This window comes from Balaenoptera ricei, chromosome 9 (assembly GCF_028023285.1).
Source record: "Balaenoptera ricei isolate mBalRic1 chromosome 9, mBalRic1.hap2, whole genome shotgun sequence".
Classification (NCBI taxonomy): Eukaryota; Metazoa; Chordata; class Mammalia; order Artiodactyla; family Balaenopteridae; genus Balaenoptera; species Balaenoptera ricei.
The window spans coordinates 35,839,515-35,852,236 of NC_082647.1; the positions used below are offsets into that span (position 1 = coordinate 35,839,515).

At 32.0% G+C, this 12,722-nt stretch overlaps 1 protein-coding gene across 13 annotated transcripts in view; it reads right to left on the reverse strand.

Moving 5' to 3' along the window:
* FOXP2 (forkhead box P2) overlaps positions 1–12,722 on the reverse strand; it is a 531,282-nt gene that overhangs the window by 143,138 nt on the left and 375,422 nt on the right. For 11 of the 13 annotated variants that reach the window (XM_059933570.1, XM_059933568.1, XM_059933564.1 and 8 more), the window contains one exon: positions 5,080–5,169. In XM_059933570.1, coding sequence (XP_059789553.1) covers positions 5,080–5,169 — 90 coding nt within the window. Of the gene's footprint in view, positions 1–1,409; positions 1,468–5,079; positions 5,170–12,722 lie in introns of those variants that run through there. The other 2 variants (XM_059933575.1, XM_059933574.1) reach the window with 1 other exon arrangement.

The window sequence follows — 12,722 nt, forward strand, 5'->3', positions numbered from 1 at the left end:
AACGATGCACTGGATGTCCCAGACCCTCCTCCACAGGGTGTCAGCCCTGTGCATCTGGCTACAGGTGGCAACATCATAATATTTTAAGAATGATTTTATTCTGTAACATTCCTACAAGACTGTCCATTTCACGCTGCCTTTTAAGAAATGTTCTTTACTGGAATGGGAAAATGAGGACCACACAAGGCATAGTCTGTCCTTGTTAGTAGTTTTTAAATTAAGCTCTTTTTAAAATTTATGATATAAAAATATAATACTGCTTATTTTTCTGATATACAGAAAATATAGACAGCAAAAAACAGCTTTTAAAAATTCCTTCTAAGTTTTCTGCATCACAGTAGATTGCCCTACTCAAACCCGTATTGCAAATTTCTTGCTTATGTTGCTTTCAGTATTTGGAACAAAATGTGTTTTAGTTTCTCTCTAATTCTTGTAACTAGAAATCAAATATTAATGTTGGAAAGGAAATATTCAATTTCATTCTTTACCACTGCATGAATGGACTTTAATAATTTCCTAAAACATATTTATCAGTGTCCAATTCTATTACCCACAGAGTTAGTATTTTAACCCAGGATAAATATTTCATTATTTATACATTTTATACTTTATTTTTGATTTTTTTCCCCTGGAACATGAAATTTTAGAAATGCTGATTAGTTTACTGCAGAATTTCTTGTTTTGTTGGACAATGCTAATTTTAACAATTTGGAGTGAAGTAGAGGATGGTAGAAATTTGTTAAATTGTATTATATCACAACATATTTTAATGTAGTTTATTAAGTAAATACATGGTAAGATAACTCCTTGTGTAACTTAGATTTTCCCTAAAAGCAATTTATAAAATTATTTCAAGGCATTAAACAAAACTTCCATAGGTGTTATATAAAATGATACTTGCACCATGGTTTTCAAACATATGGGATTTGATACTTTGATTCCAAAGCATTATTTTTGGCTATGGTATGTTAATAAAGTACTTTGTAACTGAAAACAAATGAATAGGCAAACATAATCCTTAATGCATAAGCTAACATCCAAGATACAGCTTTTCCTGAAACATTAAGATGCCTATCACTTAGTTCAAAAAAAAAAGTGAAATAAATTTTTAACCATAGAATATTATATTTTGTCCATCAGGTATCCCAATGTCTTTATTTTAAAGATGTTGAGTGACTTCCTCAAGCTTATATAACTAGTTTGTGGCAGAGTCAGAATAAGACCCCTAGGTTTAATTCACTTTTGCTTTTTACTATTCCATTCTTGAACTATTTAAAACAGAATTATAAAAAAAAAAAAAAAATTACCTATTGGAAAAGAGAACCTTATATAATTAACCTACAACGAAGGAAGTGATTACAACGCTATATACTAATATTCATCTAAGATAGCAAAGCAATGGCATTTACCTTAAATTTACGTCTCTGCTCTGCACAGCTGTTGAAGAACCACAAGTCTGTCTCATGGCTGTAAATGTAACAAGAACAATAATGCGACCAATTTTCATACCTAAACTAAATTAAGTAGATTTGTCATAGGCTAGAAAATTGATAATGTATTTTACAAAAAGTTTTAAAATTACAGATTATGGAAGTGTGCATGTATGTATATGCAAATGCATTTGTGTGTGTGTGTGCACATATGTGTGTGTGAATTTACTCTTTTTAATAATCTGGAAATTAGTTTCATGAAATTGAAAGCATTACATATTCTCTTTGGCTAACTTTTCTCATTACGGAACGCTATGGGTATATCAAGTATAGAAGTGCCAGGAGTAGATACAGATAAATAAAACAAACTAAAATGAGAGGCTGTCTTCAGCTGTTATTATTAGGTTATGTTTTTCTGGGATACATAGTAAGAACGTAAAGAAGGAACATCTAGTAATGCTTAGTTTAATATCAGCTCCCATTTGCATCACAATCTTTATATATTATTCATCAATATGTCATTAATCAATGTACCTACTGATTGGACCTATTCAATTGGTGTTTCATGTAATGAACAGAATATGTAAACAAGTTTCAAAGACATATATTCAGATATCTATACATGAAAGTGAAATCACTACTACAATCAGTACTCAAGCTTGTCAGACGTGATTTTCTTCTTTCCATTTTGCACTAGATATGCTACTATCTATGTTATCTGTAGTACAAAAACCTGAAAAAGTGTAAATGAAAAATACCTGCAAAGATAAATACTAGTCTGCTAGAAATATTCTCTCTACCATGTCACACCTCAAATCTGGTCACCACTTTTAAACATTTAAAAGAAATTCAGTTGAATATAACAAAGCAACCGAATATTGTTCTTGTGACTTGAGCCATTAAAACAGATTTTTAAGAAAATCTGTATTTTCTTTCAAATGTTATAAAATAGTTCTCCATCAAAACTATATTTTAAAATAAAAACCACATAGTATCTCTTTTGGTCTTCTAAAAATATGTTATGCCTGATAAAGTACAAGCCACCATGATCTATTATTAACACCAAATACTTTGCCTTGCAAGTATAGCTTTTGAAACATTTTCAATTATCTTTTTTTAATTCTAAAAGATAATCTACACCAACTCTATTATGAAAAGTTGGTTAAACTCTTAGGTAAGTAGAAAAAGAAGTCGGCTGTGAGAGAATCATAGAAGTTAAGTGTTACTTTCATATTAAATGGTTAAAATTTTTAACAAAGATATTCTACTCTCTTCTTTAACATAAGTGGCAAATAGTGCAACTCATGTTAAATAGTATTTGTAGATGCAAAGATAAGCATTACCTAATATCCCCCTTTGACAACATGTGTAAGCTAGTATAAAATGCTATCAGGTTTTTATTAGATTTTCAATACAATCCCAGCATGTTTCCAGTTGCAAAGCTTATCAAGTACTATGAAACACTAAAATTGTAGACTCATATTAATTGCAGTGTATATTTTGGTGAACAAATAAGTCTTCATTCATTATTTCTAAATTCTTATTCATAAAAACCAACCAACTTTTCATTCCTATGACATTTTGGCATTAGATCCCACTAAAATTACAAAGTAATAATAAAATGCTACAGTTTTATAATATGTACAATGGATATGTATTCATAATAATATGAGTCACAAAACACTAAATATAAGTGACACAATGGAAGTTTGTGGTAATGGCTAGCAACTGAAATTGTTAAAAGGTATTTATAGTACTATTAATCACCCTTTGGTGATAAAATAACAAAATTGAGGAGTTCTGCTCAAACTTTTATATAAACATTTGGTACGGGAGCAACAATTTCTTATTTTAGAGTCATTAATATTTCCACATTATATGTGTGTGTGTTTTCCAAGAAAAATTATATATATTTTAGTTGAACGAAGTATCACATTTTTGCCTTCCAATACAACAAAAAAGGAAAGTAGAAAAGCTAAAGCCCAGCCATTCTTTCCAGAGATACCCTGGTAACCAGCAATAAAGAAACTTCTACTGGACTTAGCTTTGGAGAGGAACAACTTATTATTTTGTCTATTTTGTCAAGAAATATGATAAAAATAGAATTAGGACAATATACAGTGTTTTTCAGATATTTGAAACAATAAACTCTTTCCTACCTTTGGCTTATGCTGCCAGCATCTAAATCTCCTTTGCTATACCAACAAGAAAGCAAAATTCCCAGCCTGAAGCCATAGTGAGGATAAACATTTCATTTGCTATCTGTGACTTCTATGTAAATTTCTCTCTGTCATGTAAATGTATGGAGAGGCTCTCATGGAATCAGATAATTCAATGGAAATACTCCAACCACCGTTATCACTGGTTATTACTTGGGGAGGGATATGATAGTGAGGAAAGTTTGTCACTACAGAATTACTGAGTAGTTAAAACAAAGAATGTGAAATTTATTTTAAAAGAGAAAAAAATTAAAATGAATCTTAAACTTAGGCTGATTCAATATAACTTTCATTTGCAATCATGGCAGACATCGGTACGTCACACCCCCTATCCCCAGGACCCCTTCTTCCCATCCACCCCACAAAAATGGTTTGTTCCCAAGAATATATATTCTCATCTCATATTTGCCTAGGGACTATGCATTTAATTCAGTTTTTAGGTAATGAGTAGCTTCTGGATTGTGTAGATCAGTAGCCAATAATTCTGTTACACAAACTAAGCTTCAGTAGGGCACCATGTAAGACTTAGTTACTAGCATCTGAGAGTACACCTGAAAATGAAAACAGACAGCTAGGCCATAAAAATTTTTTTTTCAAGATTGTTTTGTTAAAATAAAGCAATAAGAAGCTGACTTTTTTAAAAAAACTAAGCTTGCCTTATTAGACGTGTACATAACACATGATTCAAAAAAGAAAGCATTGCTTATCTTTCAACAGAACTGATAAACATTTTGAATAATGTTTTATACAATTCCAGATTCTACCTTCCAAACATTTCAAAAATACCCTATAAAAATGTTTCTTTCCCCTAATGTCCTATATATTTTGGTTAAAGCTATATAAAACAATGGTTGTATTATGTAACAAAAAGTTACTTTAAAAGACATACATACTATCAGTTTCACAGGACAAACATAGTGAATAAGGACAACAAACTCCAGAATGTGTTTTTATAACTGTAGCAACAGCAATAACTCCTTGGCAAACTCAAACAGTTTTTTTGGCAACCCTGGAGGTTTTCTGCATTCGTCACTTGGATACAACTGCAAAAGGGCTGTCTAAGACTGCTTTGTTTCTTCCCTACCATTTTACTATAACTTTGCTTTTAAGGAAGACATTTCACATTTTAACCTGTTTGTGAATAAAATTTCATTAAAATCCCAACAAGGGAGTTTTATACAAAACTCCTAATGCCTATGTATACCAAATGTCCCTACATAACTTGTCCAGAAAGTGACCTTGTAAACTTTTGAAATCTATGCTAATTTTTTCTCTTTCAGGAAGATAAAATGAGTTCTCTTTTTGAATTAAAATTACTTACATATGCAAATGTAATAATTTTCTGTATGTATACAACTGGGTCTGCACATCTGTAATCACTACAAACATCTTTTAAAGTAAGATCCCAAGGATAGGAGTGCTTTACTAACCTGCAGTGGTCTCTGTTTGTCACTGCTCTTAGGAGATTTCAATCCACTTGTTTGCTGCTGTAAGAGAAGTTGTCTTGCTGCTTGGAGAGCCTAGAAGTGAAAAGTGAGCAATATCTAAATATTTTGTTGAAAGGTAAATTATCAGTTATTCCTTAGTTAATAGTAATAGGCTTTAATGTATGAGAATCCCACCTCCTTTCTAGAGAGAATCATTAAATATTCTTTTTCTTCTAATGTGAAAAAAATTCACATAACACACATATACACAACTTTACTTAAAATAACAGAGATGCATGTAATCCTGCAGAAAATAAAGGTAATTTGTTTAAAAGTGCTTAAAGAGGAAAAAATCATAAACTGCATCAATAACCTCATTTTCACAAGGAACTTGTCTTTGAGTGTTCAACTAAAATGCCCACTCCCTTTTAAATTATCAATCAATTTGCATTTTCATATTACAATTTTGAAGCAAAAGCAGTAGACTTCAAGTATTACCGGAAGCTGTAATTAAATTTGACAAATCAACATCAGATTATCTTGAAAGTGAATTAATAAGGATTTTCACTAAAGATTAAAAACACTTTTTTTGTACTTACAATTCAAGGGGAAACCTCTCCTTTGACAAAATAAAGTGCAGTTTTAATGCCCAATAAAATTGAGTGGTTTTCATTTGCATTCTTAGCAAAATCAGAGAACAAAGAAATTACTACTCAACCAGTCAGGTTTGTTTCTATGTGTGACAGAATACCAATCAAAATAGAAGATGTTTTCATTTATTTTTATGTTTTCTGTCCCACTCAGGAAAATAAAACTTAACATAAGAAATTAATGTAAGCATTTCATTTACTAGAGGAGGGACAGTTTGGTGAGTGGGCTATATAAACTTATCATATAAAAACTAATGCCATAAAAAATACATATTGAGACATTTTAAAGGTAGCAGTGCAAACTAATTTAAAAAAACTTTTTCAGAGACTATAAACTCATTGTTTTTCTCAACAACTGAGTTCAATGAACACTGATGATGAAATTTTTCAGCACATAAAACTAAAATAAATCATTACCCTACTTTGTTATTCACTGTTTTAGAATACAAGGCAAATTTTTCGTGATGGGAAAAATATCTTAGATCAATATTCTTCTATAATAATTAAGATTCAAAGCTGATAAAAGTACAATTTTGATTGGAATCAATGATCTGGTTTTTAAGAGAGTTTCTAGTATCCATGACAACAGTTGCTTTGACAAGATGTGCATATGGCATTACACTGCCAGCTGGTGTGAACAATGTTTGAACTACTGCATTGAGATGCTGAGCAAACAGAAAAAGTTGCCACGTCTTAACCCTCAGGGAAGGCAGTCATCCCCTGATCAATTATGAAAAGACAGAGAGAGGGCTGCTACAGTCTGGCTCCAAGCAAGTTTTCTGAGAAGGCAGGCAGACATAGAAACCAAAGTAAACAAACTGAATGCCCTAGCACATCTCCTAACAACATTGATTTGTCTTCCCATAGCAGGATCTGGCATAGTTTGTCAAGCACACTTTTTACATTTGGAGACACACTCATTTACAACAATCTTCCTTTTGTTTTTAATAAATTTCAAGTAATTACAAGTCAGCCTAAATGTTTCTAAGGATGGCACATTCCAGTGAACTCAGGCAATTTTATTATAAAGTTCAATTGGAAAAAAAGACCAAAGAAAAAATTCCATAAATATTTTATGATCACAAAATTCAGTTTAAAAAATTTCACTTGATATCCTAAATAATATAGTTTTCTCTTTTTTTAATGGCAACTCATAAAATAATGACAAATGATATTTTTCAAATGGAAATTACTATAGTGTGAGTTAAGCTGTGTCTATGCGAAATTCTCAAAATCAAAAAAATCAGCTATTTTCCCCTTTAATTCCAAAAGCCACACAAAGTTTGCCTAATTTTTTTTTCATAGAAATTTTTCCCTTTGAATTCATTAGTTTATTTTGTATATATATATGTACACACACACACACATCCTTATATAGTTTATATTTAATTCTGTAGTTGTTTATTATTCTTAAAGACTTCTAATGAACATAGTTTACAATCCTGGAATCATGAATGACGAGGACTAAAAGCGAGCTTAGAAATCATCCAATCTGACCCCCTCATTTTAGCAAATGAGAAAAATGAGGCCTAGAGTAATCAAGCGCTTTGTTTAGGGTCTCCTGGCTTGCAGACCAGAGTGCATTCCAGTGTGCCATACTGTCTCTGTAAAGGTACCATTAGAGGGCAAAGAGTAAAACTCTGGTAAAGGAGAACAATTAGTAAAGTAAAGGAGAGCTCTGGCACCATAATAAATTAGTTTTTACCTGTAAAGAGGGCATATATATTTATCAGAACTTAAAAGGGAAACTACAATATAATCTTTTTACAATTTGAATTTGTGTTTGAATAGAACTATATCACAGGATATATACTGCTTTTAGGGCTAAGTGTTCCCACCATCCTTGACTTTGATTTCATTACACACTCTACCAATACCTGATGGAGCTCTAAACTCTTGTAAAATTCTGATCATTTGACCAGTTTTTACTAGAAAAATTACTGAAGAATTCTAAAACTGGACTAAACTTTAAAAATTGTTTAGCCTAGCTTTCACATTTTGTAGTCAGGTAACTGAAAAACCAATATTACAATAACTTGACTAAAGTCACAAAGCAGTAGCAAAGTCTGGTCAAAAGCTACGGCTCTTGTCTCCCAAACCTAGAACCCTATCTCCTTCACTACCTTGCGTTGTATTCATTCAACTCAACCCAAACATTAACCCAGTGGAATATGTAACACCTGGTGCCTGTAGAAAGACATTAGAAAACAAGATATATTTAGAACTGCAGCTCATGAAAATATCACTAGAAAAAATGTATACCATTTTTAAAGGAGTTATAATAATAATGGAATACCACAAGATAGCTGGCTAAAACATGCTACTACTTTCAAAGTACCTTGGTTTTCATATGCATTTACAGTTATCTTTAAAATAGTAAAAAATCACCTTTCAAAATAAACTCTTATGAAAAAGAACTACTTGCCTATATCAACATTCTTTTAGTAGCAGTAGAGATTGCTATAGTAAACATAAAAGATGGGAGGACAAAAAACAATTCCAAGAGATCAGGAATGATTTAAAACTCATAAGCAGAAATCTTTGGCAGTTTGCATTCTAACTGCAGGCATCACATGACACTTTTATTTCCAGTATTCTGGACAACATTTTAGGACTGAATTTCAATAAACAAATGCTCAGAGGCATTTAGTTCATCTTTCCAATTTATTACTGTAGCTCCTCAAATGATGAAAGATTATGAGATAAAATACTGCCATCAATATAAGGTGTTAGGGGTCAAATTATATAAAATATTAATTTGAAAATTGCTTGTCCACTTCAATTGGTAAATAGAAAAGGGCTATTCATAAAGTACTATTAGCCATTTAGGTATTTATATAATCACCGTCGGCAAAAACAAAAAAAAAGAACACCTAATTTAGAAAAAAGGCAAAAGATGTTTGCAAAATTTCCTTCAATAATGACTGAGTCTGATGCAAATGAATAACAAGAAAGGTTTCTAAGACAGCCAAGCCATATCTAGTTTTCAAAAACATATTTGTTGTGAATTAAGGGCGCACTTCACTTAATGAAGTTATTTAACTTTAGTAAAGGTAAAGTAAACTAAGATAGGACACTTTAAAAATTAGAATCAGATTAAATTAAAATATTTTGAAAAGATGAATACACATCTTTATAATAAAGGTATACTTTTTGTTAGGCTGCAGGGGTGTGGGAAAGTACATGTTTTCCAGAATTCAGTGCCTTTTGCTATAAAATATTTATTGCAAATATCATTCCTAATAGTTGCTGTGTAATTTCAAACAAACAAAAATTTTGTTAAGCAAAGTTGAAGCATATCACCCTTGTAAAGTAGTAATAACTTTATGTCAATTAGGAACCTCTTAGACAAAGGGTAATTGTAATGAGTGGGTCGTTATGAGAATTAAGAGTGAAAAAACTTTGGAACCTGCCAGATCAATACATTTTTTTCTTCTTGAAGAACACTGAAAACTCTCATCAGAAGTAAAATTGTTTGAGAATAGCTTAGAAACAACCAGTGAAACCAAAAATGTTAAGTACTCTCAGGTTTATAAATAACTTTTTTTTTTCAAAGTAAATATATGTACATTTTGGAAAAAAACAGACATCACTCATATCTCTCCCCATAAAAATAGGAATGCTTAACCTATCAGCCTGTTGCATTTGAGACATTAAAATGAAAAATGACATCTACACCCATTAATATCTTCAATGTATAAACAGCACAGCGTGACACATTCTTGAGAGCTGAAGGCTACAAAACCTCTCTGAAACATAAATAACAAAGCACTCAGAAGCATATTTGATGTTGATACTCATCTCTGAGAAAAACACTGCTGCCTAGGCTTCTTATGAAAATAGATGCAGCCCAAATGGATCTCCTGTAATTGGTTTCAGATAGCGAGGTCAGAAGAAATATGATACAAGAAATGATTATGTGGAACAGGCGAAACAAGAATGTTTACACAGGCACTCCCTACTTAAACTGACAAGGGGTGTATACTTTGCAGATAACCAGAACCAAAAAAATTTTGCCAGCAGGATACCCAGAATTTTGCTCCTCAAACTCACATATTTTAACCTTTAACATATGACATCTTTAAAATGTTACTTTGAATACTGAGCAAATAGTAAGTTTTCAAACAGAATTTCATTTTTAAATTATTTTCACAAGTGTAGTTGATAATAAGTATATTCAGAACCTTCCACAAAGGATACAAATTCCTATTCTGTTTGGTCTTCCTCCCATTATGTTCCCACTAAAGAGAATATACTCATAAATGTAATCTGAAGTCTCATAATGCTATTTAATAGAAGAAAATTAATCATCTAATTGTCATAACCTATTTTCGAACAGCAATCTATCAGAGTGAAATTATGCATCTGTAGTGATTGACCTTTCATTTTATCATGTCTGATACATAATTACACTAAGTTTGTTGCGGAAAAAAAGCTAATTACTAGAAAATATTTTTTTAAATAATTTTTATTTTCGTGTTATGGTATATTTTACATAAAGTTAAAGAATAAATGTGTGGATACGTTGTGTTTATATTGCGGACCACTATGGAGGCCAAACTGAGAAGCTACAACCGTTTATTTTATGGTACTATAATAAGGGTGAGTAATTAATAAAGCATCCTATTTACCAATCAAATGTCAGGCTCTATTGGCTAAGCATTCATGATGTAGATCCAAAGGAGAGAAAATCAAGGTATTGAATATGTTATGGAATGGATCCGCAAGTCATCCTCCGAAGCTCTAACAAAGTCCTCAGGGTTCAGGTCCAAACCCAATACTCAGTATATTCCACTATGGCTCCAAACTCCCAGATGAGCTGAGGCAACCTTGCATAAAATAAACCTGTGAGTTAATGGTAACTAAGGGCTAAGACAGGTTTTGTTTTTTCAGGTCTCGAATCATACACTCAGTTTAATGGAATGAACACATTCTCCTCCTCTGAGCTGGCATTCCACAGGCTGCATTAAACAATACCAAGTAGTGTGGTATTCATATCTCTATTTCCTTCATTATTCTGCTGCTAATGATAATGAATTGCTAATGAAACACATAAGAAACACTAACATAATCTACAGCAATACTAAATGTAACTCTTGTTCACATATTAAGGAATTCTGTCCACCTTAAAAATTCTGAAATATGAAAGGTAGAGATGAATTGGAACTAATTTTATTAAAATTAACAGTTTCACAGCATTTCTTTTTCATGGTACATGTTCCAGGAACTACAATAGCTTATGTGTATTCTCTCAGTTATTTCTCTTTCTGCTATAAAATAGTTTAGTATTTTTTTCCAAACATACTTTGGATTTACTTTGTGTTTCTCACATACCATCACTTTTTTGTTTTCTCATTATGAGGACAATATCATCTTTTGCCTGGATATGGATTGAACACTCATTACTGCTATATTGTTAAAATTTCAAATTGCATATTAGAGATTAACTGAAAATACATGCTGCTAAATTATAGTATAATACCTGAAAGTAAACTATTATTTGAATCCTATATTCTGGATTTTCTTTACAATTTAAAAGTAAGATTGCAAAAGAGATATAGCGTTTAGTAAAATATTTGTAAGAATAAAATACATCAAACATTACTTGTCATTCAAAATTTTTTTTGCAAGTTTGTCCCATGTACCAAGCAAAGAACTAATAAGCATTGCATGCTTGCAGAGGTAGGGGGTGATGTGACATTGTTTTTACCATCAAAGAGTTTACTGTCTAATAAGAAACATGTAGTGTAATGTCAAAAGGCCATAAAAATGTTTTTAAAACATTTCAGGAGTTCGTAAGTAGAAGAAATTATTTTCAGTTGGGGAAATCAGATAAAACTTTTATGGGGATATAATATTTGGGCTGAACTCATATGAGAAATAGTTCATCTTTTGGAGATGACAGAAGGTGACCATGTTAAATAGAAGCAAAGAACATGTGGGGTCATACACAGTAAAAAGAAAATAATTGATCTTGGATAGAAAAAGTGCTTAATTTAGGAGTGTTACCTCATGGGAAGGTTGGCTGGAGCTAATTAATGAGTATAACTAAAGAACAAATGGCAAAGAGACTTGACATTATTTAGCAGGTAAGGGCAAATGTTGCTGAATCTGGAAATGATGGGATGCACCTGGCCCAGGTCAATACTGAAGTCATGTTATGAAGGGCAGATGAGAAGTGATGAAGAGAGTGAGGAAAGATACGAGGTAGAAAGACCACTTAAAACGTATGTGCAACTGTCCAAATAAGAGATAATAAGAAACACTTTAGTTGAAAACAAGAACCACAAGAGGAATGGTCAAAGTAGAATTGGCAGGATTTAGTAACTGGGTTTAGGGTAAAAGCTAGGAAGGGGGTAAATGATGACTTCAAATGTTTAAGTCAAGGGTCAAGTATAGTTGTGTCACTATTGGAAAAGCGGAAATGAGAATATGAAACACAGGCTTTGGAAAGAAGATGATGCTGTTTACCTGCTGGCAGGATAACCAAGCAAAGGTTTCCTTAGTAGTTACGGGTAATGCTGAGCTCTATGTTGAGAGTGTTCAGGCTGACAACAGATTCCCAGAAAAGACAGAGATGGTAGTTAAGACAAAGTTAAGACAAAGAGAGATAATTAGGTTGCTGGTAAAGAGAATGAAGACAGAGGAAGAGTCAGGTCCCAAATGTGGGGAACATCTACGTACATTTTGTTTAGAGAAGATGAGAAAATAGTGAAAAAGGAAGGCAATGAATGGTAAGGAGAGCACAGTAATAGAAGTCAAGAAGTCTTCTGGAAAATGTTGAACACGGAATTGCCATATGACCCAATAATTCCACAACTAGGTATATACCCAAAAGAAATGAAAATATATGTCCACACAAACAGTTGTGCATAACGGCTTTATTTGTAAGAGCCAAAAGATAGGAAAAACCCAAATGTCCATCAACTGATGAATGAATAAACAAAATGTAGTCTATCCAAATAGTGGAATGATATTCAACCATAAAAGGTTTCT